The sequence below is a fragment of the Dryobates pubescens genome, chromosome 16 (genome assembly GCF_014839835.1).
Source record: "Dryobates pubescens isolate bDryPub1 chromosome 16, bDryPub1.pri, whole genome shotgun sequence".
Taxonomy (NCBI): domain Eukaryota; kingdom Metazoa; phylum Chordata; class Aves; order Piciformes; family Picidae; genus Dryobates; species Dryobates pubescens.
The window spans coordinates 12066761-12079208 of NC_071627.1; the positions used below are offsets into that span (position 1 = coordinate 12066761).

The 12448-nt window shown below is 39.1% G+C and overlaps 1 protein-coding gene across 2 annotated transcripts in view; it reads left to right on the forward strand.

The window, feature by feature from the left end:
• Positions 1-12448, forward strand: part of RANBP17 (RAN binding protein 17) — a 155604-nt gene that overhangs the window by 92228 nt on the left and 50928 nt on the right. For both annotated transcript variants that reach the window (XM_054168231.1, XM_054168232.1), the window contains 4 exons: positions 2540-2603; positions 2690-2798; positions 5565-5668; positions 11901-11989. In XM_054168231.1, coding sequence (XP_054024206.1) covers positions 2540-2603; positions 2690-2798; positions 5565-5668; positions 11901-11989 — 366 coding nt within the window. The remainder of the gene's footprint in view (positions 1-2539; positions 2604-2689; positions 2799-5564; positions 5669-11900; positions 11990-12448) is intronic.

The window sequence follows — 12448 nt, forward strand, 5'->3', positions numbered from 1 at the left end:
ACTAGATTACAGGCAAAGAAGAAAAAGCAGAAGACAATATTAACAACAAAGGCACCAAATGATTGGAGCTAGTGTCATGGTTTATATTACTTTCACAATTACTCCAGGTTTGCATATTTCGAAATATATTAGCCCAATTTGATTTCAAAGCTCAGTTATTTGAATTATAAATCATTATGTCCCTCCTAGCTGATCAGTTGTGAAATATCTTTGAATTCATTTACATAATGGAATATGTTAGTCATTCCTTCACGTCTTTGAAGCCATAGTGCTCCCTCATGCATGTTTAGCTCTTCCTAATAATTAACTTTTCCTCTGTCTATTTTTGTAGCAAAATAACTACAGTTTCATTGTGATTTTGTACAATAACTTTGGGGTAAAATATTTATAGTCTCTTAGATTCTTTATCCATGTCTTTGTTAGCCTTGTTTTATGAAAGGCTTTCCTCTCTTAACAGGGGGGAGAAGGAAACAAAGCCAACTCTAGCTTTGCAACATAAAACCAAGTAATGCTACGTCAAGTGTTATAGATTGATAGAGGAACATCATCTTAAAACTAGATTAGGAGTTTTACCAATAGCAGCCATAAAACCTATTCTTACACTTTTAGCTGTTTAAAAAGAATTTAATCCATTTAAAATGAAGAGGAAAATGGTTTATTCCCATAAACGTAATCGAACTCTTCAATCAATTATGGCCAGGAATGGCAGAGTGAAGCAAGCACTCAAATAAGATACAATACTAGTACCCAATAGTAAATGTTCTGGGTCTAAAATGTTCTGTGTTTGGGTAGGACTGGAGGCATTCCTGCACAGTCTGAAGTTACACAGTCATACATTTCTTAAAGGCCTTCATCAATGCCAGGGATCTTAGAATTATAGAATGGGTTAGGTTGGAAGGTGCCTTAAAGATCATCTAGTTCCAATCCCCCTGCAATGGGCTAGGTAGGACACATCCTACCAGACTGGCTTGCTCAAAGCCCTATCCAACCTGGGTTTATAGACTTCCAAGGTTGGAGCCTCCACAACTTCTCTGCGCAACCTGTTCCAGTGCCTCACCACTCTCATGGGGAAGAATTTCCTCCTAAGGTCTAGTATAAATCAAGCTTCTTCCAGTTTGAAAGCATTACCCCTTGTCCAGTCTTGTTCAGTCATTCCATGTCTTTGTGAAAAGTCCCTCTCCAGTTCTCCTGTAGGATCAACAGTGCTGGCTAAACTAAGGAGTTGTGGGTTTGTAATGTTCATTGTGAAATTTACAAGCCCAGAAGTAATTTCAGTCATTTTATGCCTTCAATGCTTAGGAATGTTTCTGGGGTTTGTTCCTGAGCAGAGCATGGTGGCTGAGGCCAGCATAGTATTGCTATAGTTACCTACCATCTGGGCTGTCACTGGCATGAATTTAGCCAGTTGGTGGAGTGGGAGATTGCAGTTCCTGCTTAGCTGTAGACCATTCATTTTGCTTGGTATTTATAAAGTTGGAGAAACTAGGATTCCTCTGGATATAGCCAGAGATACATCCAAAATTCCCAGCAGTACCACTTCGTTATGGACTTAGCTCTGGCTCTGAGACCTTGTATGTTCTTCAGTAATAGCCTTTGAGTTCTTCAGTGTTGTAACATAGCTCAGTGTGTATGAGCTGCATTTTCATGTGTTGTAACTGAAACAAATTAAATGGGGTTTTTTTTGATGGGCCTGGAAGATCACCTCTGTGATTTGGAGGCCATTACTTCAGTGCTGCTTAGGGCTGCTGCCAGTCCCATTGCCAAGTACCAATTGTCTTCAGTTCAGGCAGTTGCAAAACCCCTGGGCTTTTTTCACATGCTGATGACACCAGTCTATCTGGGGGAAACCCAGCCCCATTTGTTATCAGAAACTCTCCGCTTAATTATAAAAGTCATTTAGTTCATTTGTCTCTTTTGTGACTAGAATATATGCTATGAAAAGTAATTGCTTTAATTAATAATAGATTATGGTCTTCAGTGTCCTAAAGAGTATCTGTGTGATATATATTTCTAGGTGAAATTCAGATTATAGACTCATACATAAAATGGTTTGGGTTGGAAGAGACCTTAAAGATCATCTAATTCCACTGCCCCTGCCATGGTCAGGAGCACCTACTACTAGATCAGGTTACTCATGGCCCCATCCAAGCTGGCTTTGAACAATTCCAGGTTTGCAGCTTCCACAGTTTCACTGGGCAGCCTGTTCTAGTACCCCACCACTCTCATGAGAAGTATTTCTTCCTAATGTCTAATCTAAATCCAGCTTTTTCCAGTTTGAAGCCATCACTCCTCACCCTGTCACTCCCAGCCTTTGTAAAAAGTGCCTCTTCAGCTCTCATGTAGCCCACTTCAAATACTAGAAGGCTGCTCTAGACTCTCCATGGAGCCTTCTCCTCTCCAGGGAGACCCTAGAGGAACCTTCCTGTACTTATATACTTTTGTTTCAAGTAGGATTTTTTTCCTCACTAAAAATTTCCTAGAAGTCTGTACAACCTGCTCATGTCATCACAGCGCTGCAAGGCTCCTTAACCTCTGCTACTTATAGTCTCCTGAAAAAGCTCGTGAAAATAGAGGCTGTGAAATTCATGCTTCAGAATCACACAGTAAGTTTTCCTACTATGACAAAAAATGTTGTGTGTAATAAATTTTCATAGAACGCTTCACATTTCATAACTTTGTGTTTCACCAGAGTAAGCATTTCCCCTTCTTGGGTGTCAGTGATAACTACAGCCTCAGTGACCTTCGGTGCCGGACAATGTTCTACACCGCTCTCACTCGTCTGCTCATGGTGGATTTAGGTAAGGTACTCTCCCATGTCCCTGAGACGCCTTGCTGTCTTGTGTAGGGCTACAAATTTTTAAGGATATTAAACCAATCAAACAGCAGCTTAATGGTACAGTAAACATGTTACAGTTAGTATTTAAGTCACTTTCTATCAACTTTGGAGATCATAGAATACTATGTGTTGGAAGAGACCTCCAAAGGTCATCATCTAGTCCACCACCCCTGCAGTCAGCAGGGACATCCTCCACTAGATCAGGTTGCTTAGAGACATGTCCAGCCTGACCTGGAATATCTCCAGGGATGGGGCCTCAACTACATCCTTGGGCAACATGTTACAGTGTTCCACCACCCTCATGGGAAAGAATTTTCTCCTGATATCCAATCTAAATCTACTCTTCTCTCAGTTCAAACCATTGCCCCTCGTCCTACCACCACAGTCTTTTGTAAACAGTCCCTCTCCATCCTTCTTGTAGGCCCCCTTCAGGTACTGGAAGGCTTATATTAGGTCTCCCTGGAGTCTTCACCAGGCTGAACAACCCCAACTCCCTCAGCCTGTCCTCATAGGAGAGAAGGAATATTTCTGTATTTGGTTGTTATTTCTGTTGAAGAAGTAAGCAAGGTGAGGTGATTTTGTGCACAGAAGTACCTTTTTTTATTAACCGTAAGGATTTACAACATTAAGTTCCTGAGTAAGTGTTTTGTGTTTCCAGGTGGCATATTGATTATGCCAGAACCTTCCCATTTGTAGTAGAAGGGTTTTTTATTTCACAGCTTCATGAAAGTTCCCAATACACAAAACCCCTCTGAGTTTTAGTAAACGTTGACAAGCATTCTGGAGTTTGATCAGCAACGCTTAAACAAGTGCTTGGGGTTTCTTCTTGAGTTGTTCTTTGGAAATCAGAGTGGTTAGACACGCATAAAACCCAGTGCATGCAGTTAGCTGGATGTGATGAAGGACTCAGTCCCTCTGAATCCAGACCCTACCCTTGGCCACCACAGTAAAATACAGCAAGAACTCTGCAGGATTAGCTCTCTCTTGTCTAAACTGAAGAGGCTTGGGCTTAGCAGAATGCAGTGGCCTCTGATCAGAGGCTTTTTTTTCTGCTAAGGACCTGCCTTTATAGATGCTTTTTGTGAGGATAGAGTGTAGTGATGGGACAAGGTGGGGGTCACTTTAAAAGAGGAGTGATGCAGGTTAGATATTGGGAAAAAATTTGTATTGTGAGGGTGGCAAGGCACTGGAACAGGTTGCCCGGGGAGGTTGTGGATGACTCATCCCTGCAGTGGTTAACAAATGGTTCAAGACCAGAGTGGATGGCACTTTTGACCAACTTAGTCTAGTGGAAGGTGTCCCTGCCTATGGCCAGGGAGTTGGAACTAGGTGCTATTTAAGGTCCCTTCCAACCCAAACCATTCTGTGATGATTCTACAGATGTGTAGGTGTTCCAAGGAAGGCTGCTAATACACAATACAAAACCACCAGTAAAAGTTACATTTAAATAAAAAGTTTTATTGGGTTAATACTTTTTCATCACTTTTTCCTTCTGCACTATCAAAAGGAGTAGATCTAAGCTGTAGAAAATACCTGCAGGAGCTATTCAGCAGTCTCGGGCTGCGTCAGGGGAGGTTTAGGCTGGAGGTTAGGAGGAAGTTTGACACAGAGAGGGTGATTGCCCATTGGAATGGGCTGCCTGAGGAGGTGGTGGGGTCGCCGTCGCTGGGGGTGTTCAGGGCGAGGCTTGACAGGATGCTTGGTTCCATGGTTTAGTTGATTAGGTGGTGTTGGATGATAGGTTGGACACGATGATCTTGAAGGTCTCTTCCAACCTGGTTTATTCTAGTCTAGTCTAGTCTAGTCTAGTCTATCAGCACAGCCAGTCTGACGCACACAAAACTCCTAACTTCAGCTGCAACTTAGTTTTCCAGACTTTACCAAGGAAGAGAGAAGGGAGAGAAGCCTTATAGGAAAGAGCTCTTTAAAGAGCATAAATTAAATTTCTACTCAGAATTACTCTCATGGGGAATCTGCATCTAAGAGGCAAGCTACCCTCATTAAGGCTCTAAAGAGAAGGAGCAGGAGAACCAACCCTCGTGCAAAGTGCCACGGCTAAAACGTTGTTGGCTATAGTTACTTGTTCAGCACCATGACAAAACAAAAACAGTACAGACTTCCAGGGTGTCTTTCAGCTGTCTGACCAAGACAGTCTCTTCCTTCCCTACCCACTGCATCTTGTTTATTTTATTCTAAATTCACACCTTCTGAAACAAGTGTCACACAAATAACTCAAACAGTCCAGATTAATTTCCATGGCAGCTTCATTCTGTGCACTAAATGGGTCAGAGGTAGAAAAAAAGAGCATACAACCAAAAAAGGATGTGATTTAAACAGCATGCTGTGAAATACACGTTAGAGGGTCTCCTCTCTTGATGCAGTTTGAAATTTAATGTTTTCTGACCATTAAGCCTTGACTTTCTTACGAGACTATTCTTCTAGAGCTCTGAACAAATGCCATCAGATTAACAGAGAAAAGAGAAATATGAAAAAGAGAAAGATGAGAAATGCAGAGATGTGCCAGTCTCAGATGTTTGTAATCAACAATTTGTCTTCCTTATGGCTCAGTAAAAATATGTCAGAGCTCAGGTTTTGGTTCCTGTAGGTCATACCCAAGTTCCCATACTCACAGTGAGATTTTCCTCTAAAAGCCTACAAGACTGGCCCTTCCAAACAGCAGTGTGAATATGATGTGATGCTTTTGCTGCTTTGGTTTATTTTCTTCTAGGTGAAGACGAGGATGAGTTTGAGAATTTCATGCTCCCCCTCACAATTACCTTTGAAAGTGTGACTCAGATACTCAACAGTAGTTTTGAACAAGAAGCAGCAAAGGTAGGTTTGTTTCAATTAGATGGAAAGAAATTATTGATGGGAAAAAATACAGCTGGGACAAGCATTTAACAACAAGCATCTCATCTGCATTTCACAGCAAGCTTGTCATCTCTTGTGTCTCTCTCTTGGCATGCACGTATCTTTGTACTTCTGCGTGTATTTATACCTCTATCTATTGCTGTCATTAGGAATGTAGACAGTAGAGAGACGAAGTCTACAAATGACTAACAAAATAAAGTTTGTACAAAGATTTTATAAAGACTTAGGGATCTTTCAGTGCTTTGCAGAGGGAGTGACCCTATCTGAGTCCCATTTATAATCACAGGGACAAATTTGTCCAGTGATAGCTGATCTGTTTCACATGCAATATTCCCTCTTGCCATGCAAGTACCCTGCTGGTGTCTATTAACATATTTATTTGGGGGGATGAGGAGCCATGTTGTAACACACTTGATAAAACACTGCTGCTTTAAAGTATTTTTTTTCAACAAGAATTTATTATATAAATCAAGACTTTATTAAATGGCTGGGCATATATGTATAAATAGGAACTGGTCTTGAAGCATTGCACCCTTAAACTGAACAAAGTGATTAGGATAACTGATAGCTAAATAAGGTTTTTATGTGCCTGTGGGAGCCATATTAGGATTGATTTGACAAGTCAGTTCAGCTGTGGCAACAGTCATAATATCTAACACAACATTATGTTTTATTAGTAAAATCCTTAAGTGTAGCAAGCTGTTTGTGTCAAAACAACAGTATATTTTAGACTTGCTAGATAGAAGCTGCATCATCAGGGGTGATAATATATTAGAGCACTATTGCATTAAAGAGATCCCCTTCTGCCGTAACTGAATAGTTAACAACACACACTGGAGAGCTTGCTTCAGCTGCACAAGGTACTTTTGAGGAAACCCTAACAGTGATTTTTAACTCACTATTTTAAAATACGATGGTAAACTGAAGTGCTGCCATCATTGATGTAACCTCTTCCTTGCCTCAGAAAGTAAAGAGATATGCTGGAATATTTAATAAATGATTTCTCTGCAGTACATCTCTGACAGTACCAGAAGATGCTTAGCTCAAAATAATCACTTGAATGAAGCTAGTACTTTTAGAAAATCCTGCTTAAGGGTATTTCAACAATTACTTGATTCTAATTTCCTCGTTTGTTGTTGCTTTATCTATTGTAATTTTAATAACTTTTCGTTTATTAAATAGGTGCTGTTCCTCTATCTTGGATTCAGCTCAGATTTTCATGTTACAAATCCTAAAAATTGGAACACAGAGGTCACTTGATGGCATTACCCCTTTCTGTAGGAAACTCTATTTATCTCCTGTGAGGATTCAGTTTGTTAAAATAATTTGGCCGTTGTCCTCTTTGCTTTGCTTGAAACTGTCTTAGCAGAGAAATATTAATGGAGTGCCAGTGATATATTCCTAAACTAGCAAGTTCTTAACGACCCTGGAAAGTGACTGCTTGATTACACTTTAACGGTATTTGCAAATAAAATCACAAGTAATTAAGGGGAAATCTCCAGGCTTTTGAGCAAGTTTGATGCATGATAACTGCCTGATTCAGCTTCATCTAGAGTAATGCTGTGTAGACAAGAGCTACTGAGATCAATAGCAACATAATGATAGTGGCAGAATTAAGTGAGTAACCTGAGAAGTGTGTCTTCAAAATGCATGCAGCTGCCACCAGCCAGGGCCACACAGTGCACTCCGTGCTTCTGTCCTAAATGTTCATCAAAAGACGCCCTGCAGGAAAATGGAGTTAGATGCTCTTTATTGCTGATCGTGTCTCTTGCCACATTTATCAGGGAAATTGGATTAGCAGTTGGCAGCTGCAGGTAGACAAGGTTCTGCAGTGATTAAATATGCAGCTTGGCTGCATTTGTTGTGACAGACCTTTAGTAAATTCTACTGTAAGCACCATCTGTCTAATTTGTATAAAGAAAACTTGGTGCTTTAAGCTATTGATAAAGAACTAAATCTGTTGCTTTATCATAAACAAAACTTTTGCTCTAAATTCTCTTAAACATAATTTATTAGGTTAAAGCTATTTCTCTATCATGATAAATAAATAATACATGCAGAAGTGCTTTCAGGTACTTTATTTTGCAAGTACTGAAAACAAAAACAGTTCAGTTCTTCAATAAAATGCTTAGTATTCCCATCCACAGGGAGATGACACTGTTAAAATATCACTAGGAAAATGGTCCAGGAGTGCCAAATTCATTTAATTTGTGGTTTTTACTAGGACTTTCTAACTGGCTAGGGTTTTCTCTAGGTTTTTAATATTTCTGAAATACACCATTGAAAACCAGTTGCAACAAGGGAGCTCTTTCTTTTTAAAATACATTTGTAATCATTACATCTGCATACAAAACATATGTTTGGGTTTCTTTTCCAGGGAGATCAAATATAATCAAAGATGACTTAAGTAATTATGTGCTTTGCTTTCCTTTTTTTCTTCTTCCCTTTTTGGTTTCTGCCTACTGCCTTCTTCACATTTTTATATTAAAAGGAGAAATGTCCAAATATTAAAACAGTGGCTGATTTTCTCCTCAGAATTTCAAGGTTTCTCTTGACAATCTGGTTAAGTAACACATTGTCCGGGTAGCTGGAATCTCAGTAGTACTTTGTTTATAGTTCTGACATCATCAGATTTGCTAGAAATACAGGAAAAGAAAAAGGATCTGAGGAAAAAAGCAGTTAAATAGCAACATGCTATCTTTAGCTAGTTTGTAGAAACTCCACGCTGCTAAATTATTTAAAATCCTTGATTTTCAGCTTGCACACATTAAAAGTTTTCACACTAAGTGCCAAATGTTGCAAACAGCACTTTAACAGAATGATTTTGCTTTGATCCCTGTAGCAGTTCCTGAATAATTTATCACAGGTTATTGCCTTAATTCTGGAGAGGGATAGAGCAATAAAGGCAGATGAAAACACTCCAGTTGAAACACCTTGGGGCCTGCTCATTCCTCTGACACGGCTCTTTTGTTGGAACTATTTAGAGGTTATTAAGACGTGTCTCCAGAATTAAGAGTATGCTGTAAGGATGAAGACAGCCATCTTAATTCTAAAGACAAAGCGCAATGACCCTTCACCTTTTTTTTTCCTTTGTTGTTATTATATAGTAGAATTATGAGGGTAATATTATAGCTGCACCCAGTAGTGCCACTATAGTTAAGGGTCTGTCAGACTTTCCATTACAAGCCCCTTTTTGGGGGTGGGTGCTGGGAGTCACCTCGTGTGTTTTAAATTGGGTTAGTCAGACACTTGGCACACGTTGCCAAGAGATAGGGTTTTCTTCTGTGAATATTTAAATCTCCAGCTCCTTTCCTTTGAAAGCTCCAATTCATTGAAAAATCTTCTTTGGGACTTTGAAACAAAAGACTTAAATTTATTTTTTTTATGGATTTGGTTTAATTCATTTAAAGTAAACCTATCATGGACATTCAGGAAAGAATCTCTCAAGACCAAAATTTCAGCAAAATTTTTTCATGAGTAAGAACAGCAATGTATAAACACACATACTCCTGGCAAGCTTCCCCTTGCTGTGCTTCTTGTATTGTGTCCCATCTTACTTGTTTTGCAGTTGCTTGGTGGTATTGTTAATTGTTCCTTTGCCCCAGCAATGGATGGTGCTCAGTTGGGAATGAAGCAGCAGTTACATGTATTCCTCAAATTGACTCTAAGTTGGCAAGGCACTTTGAATCCCACAGGATGACAGACAAAAAGTAGCTGTATAAGTGTATGATGTTGTTTGTCATTAATACATTTTATGCACATAAGTGGTCTTTGAAAACTCACAATGAAAAGTTGAGTGTCTTGGGATTTTAAAGTTTTGGGACTATGTTGTCTATTAAATATGAGTAAGCAATCATGGAATCTAGGGTAGGTTTTGCTCCTCTTAGAGTTTAAAGGTAATTTTACCTGCACCTGAAATGGATCAGGACTTACCTCAGGATTCTCTAGGCTATTTTGTAGGCAGGACTATTTCACAGCGTTGAGATCCAATGGATATTGTCTAAACCGCTGAGTTTGCTGGGATTTTGTAGGACAAGAACATTACAGTGCCTTGTAGATTGAAGTCAGTGATTAAGAATAGTGTGGGTAACAGGGTGGTGTTTTTAATAATAACTAAATTTGAAGAATAGAAACTCAAGAACTGTAATTTATGTAGTAGTTGTTCTCCTTTCTTTAGAATTCAATGTCCAGTGGTATCTGAAGTTGCTTGATATTGATGAAGGTTCCCAGAAATCTGAGACCATAGTTTGAAGAAAGTTGTAGATCTACTTTAATTAATAGTTTTTCAAGTCTCACAACCAAGCATTTGCAAAAGAGAGATTTCTTAAAACTAGTTGTTTTTGTAAAGACAGAATAAGCATTAGAGCAACGTGAGTTTGGCTGGTTGTCTTTTGCTGACCCATGGTCTAGAGACCACAGTAAGGTGGTGAGCTCTTTCTCTTCAAGTGCATCCTCAAACAAAGGCAAGTTCACATCTTGCCAGGGGCTGTAGCTCCCCTTCTTTCCTACTCAAGACTCTCCTTTGTGCATGCTTGCTTGTCTACTGTTCGGTTGCTAGAAGGGGCAAAGGAACCAAAATCAGTCGGGAAGATTTCCACTTCCTTGGGTCTATTGTTGCAGCTCTACATCCCTTCAGAGCGAAGTATGAAGTGTTACTGCTGAGCTCTTTTGATTCTTTAGTTTTGGCCACCACGTCTGCTAAATAGTTATTTTCTCTGTGGACAGAACAGCACACAAAGTATGAAAATACAGATTAATATAAAGTTACAATTTTATATTGCATCTTCTCAGTATTGAACACTTCCTCTCCAGTGACTTCAGAGTCCCATTAAAGTTAATGAGAGTTGAGACCTCTGAGCATCTTGCAAGTTCAGGCCATTTCAATGCACAACAGAAAGGAAATGCAAATATTAAAGTACTCTTAGCAACCTCACCAGTGTTTGGTAGTGAACTCAGTTTATCCTTGGATAAACCTACGTGTGTGCCATCCAAGTCAGTTGGACTAATGGCTCTGCATAGGAAAAGTAGAAATTAGCCCTTGTGTAAGATCACATTTAGCAGTTTAACAAGGCAGCAACCTTAATTTGCTCTTTATGTGACTGGTAAAAATTAATATGTGAATCTTGTATTTTGTATTTCTCAACACTATAAATATTGCAGTTTTAGCACCAAGTGATACATTACTGAAAACTCAGATTTTAAAGAGAGAACTCCTTACTGTGCCTTTTTTTGCCATGCTTCTATGATTCTTTTATTTTTCACCAGACTCTGTGGTATTGTGATCTCTCATTATGAAGGAAAACACGAAGAAAAATGGGGGCAAACCCCATCTGCAACACATGGATATTTATTAAAACTACCTAATTGTCAGAAAGCATTAGTTGTGTCTAAATAAATTGAAAAGTTTGTTTATATTGTTAAAATATTTTTTCATTCAGAAGTGTTTCTTATTGGTATCTATTAATTATCCTGAAAACACCCCTAATTATGTATGCATAAAATGTTGCCTGTGTTTCAGCTGGAAAGATTCTGAAGCCACACTTCACTCATTAAGGGGGGGGGAGGGGGGTGGAGAGAGAGGGGAATTCCTGCTAATACAGACAGAGATTTGCATGGTGTTCTTTAAACAACAACAACAACAACATCACTTTTGGAATAAATGGAACCTGAAAAATTACTTTAAAAACAAACAAACAAAAGATGTTTGTCCGGAACAGTACTATGAGAATCTCGGAGCAACCTTAATTGAAGCTTGTTATGGGTATCGGTTAGTCTTGCACCTCATTCAAAATATTACAAACTTAAATGAACATTTTATTGGTGGTGTTATTACTTTAAATCTATGAATACAGGAAGCACTTTGAAACTTCTAATACCCTGCATTCGTAGAGTCCGTTTTGATTTGCATTATTCATTAGGAGAGCCCAGCGAATAATCAAAAGCATTTCCCAGGCATTTGGTTGGTGTTATCACTGTAAAACTTGTGACAATCTTGTTTGCTAAAAGAATCTTTGTGGGGTTTGTAATAAACTCAAGAAAGAAGGGGGAAAAAAAAAAAAAGGAGCAGAGATTTGAGCGAGACATTTAAACTAATGAATCAAAATCAGATATGTGGTCATTATTGGCTGATTATTACTCCATCTGCTCTGTGCTAACGTGAAAATCAATTACTGTGTCTCTTTCCCACTGACAGCGTATGTTGATCGGGCTGGCAAGGGATCTTCGAGGGATTGCCTTTGCACTGAACACAAAGACCAGCTACACCATGCTGTTTGACTGGATGTATCCTTATTACACGATGACAATACCAGCTCTGTGCACAGAGGGATACCAGGCCCCTTGCATTAGTTTAATAGTATGGCACAGTGGGGAAGAGGAAACAAAGCTAAATGAACTAATGTGTAATCAGCTAAAATTACAGCACAATGGCAACCATGCAGTTAACTGGGAAGGACCACAGAGAGGTCACTTTTTTGTTGTGTCACACTACCAATCTAGAAAACATATCTAAGTGGTTTTCTTCCTTTTAGAAACCTATCGTGTTTTCATTGAAAGGGGAAAAAAACAACAAACCCAAACAAAAAACACCAAAACAAACACCCAAAACAGAGCTATGTCTTAACTCCAAACACAATGTACCTACATTTGGTTTCACATCAAAAGTGTTTAAAAAATACCATACAAGTGCTGTCTGGGGAGATTTCTCTCCCTGCTATGAATCATGTCTTTAATTTAGTCAGT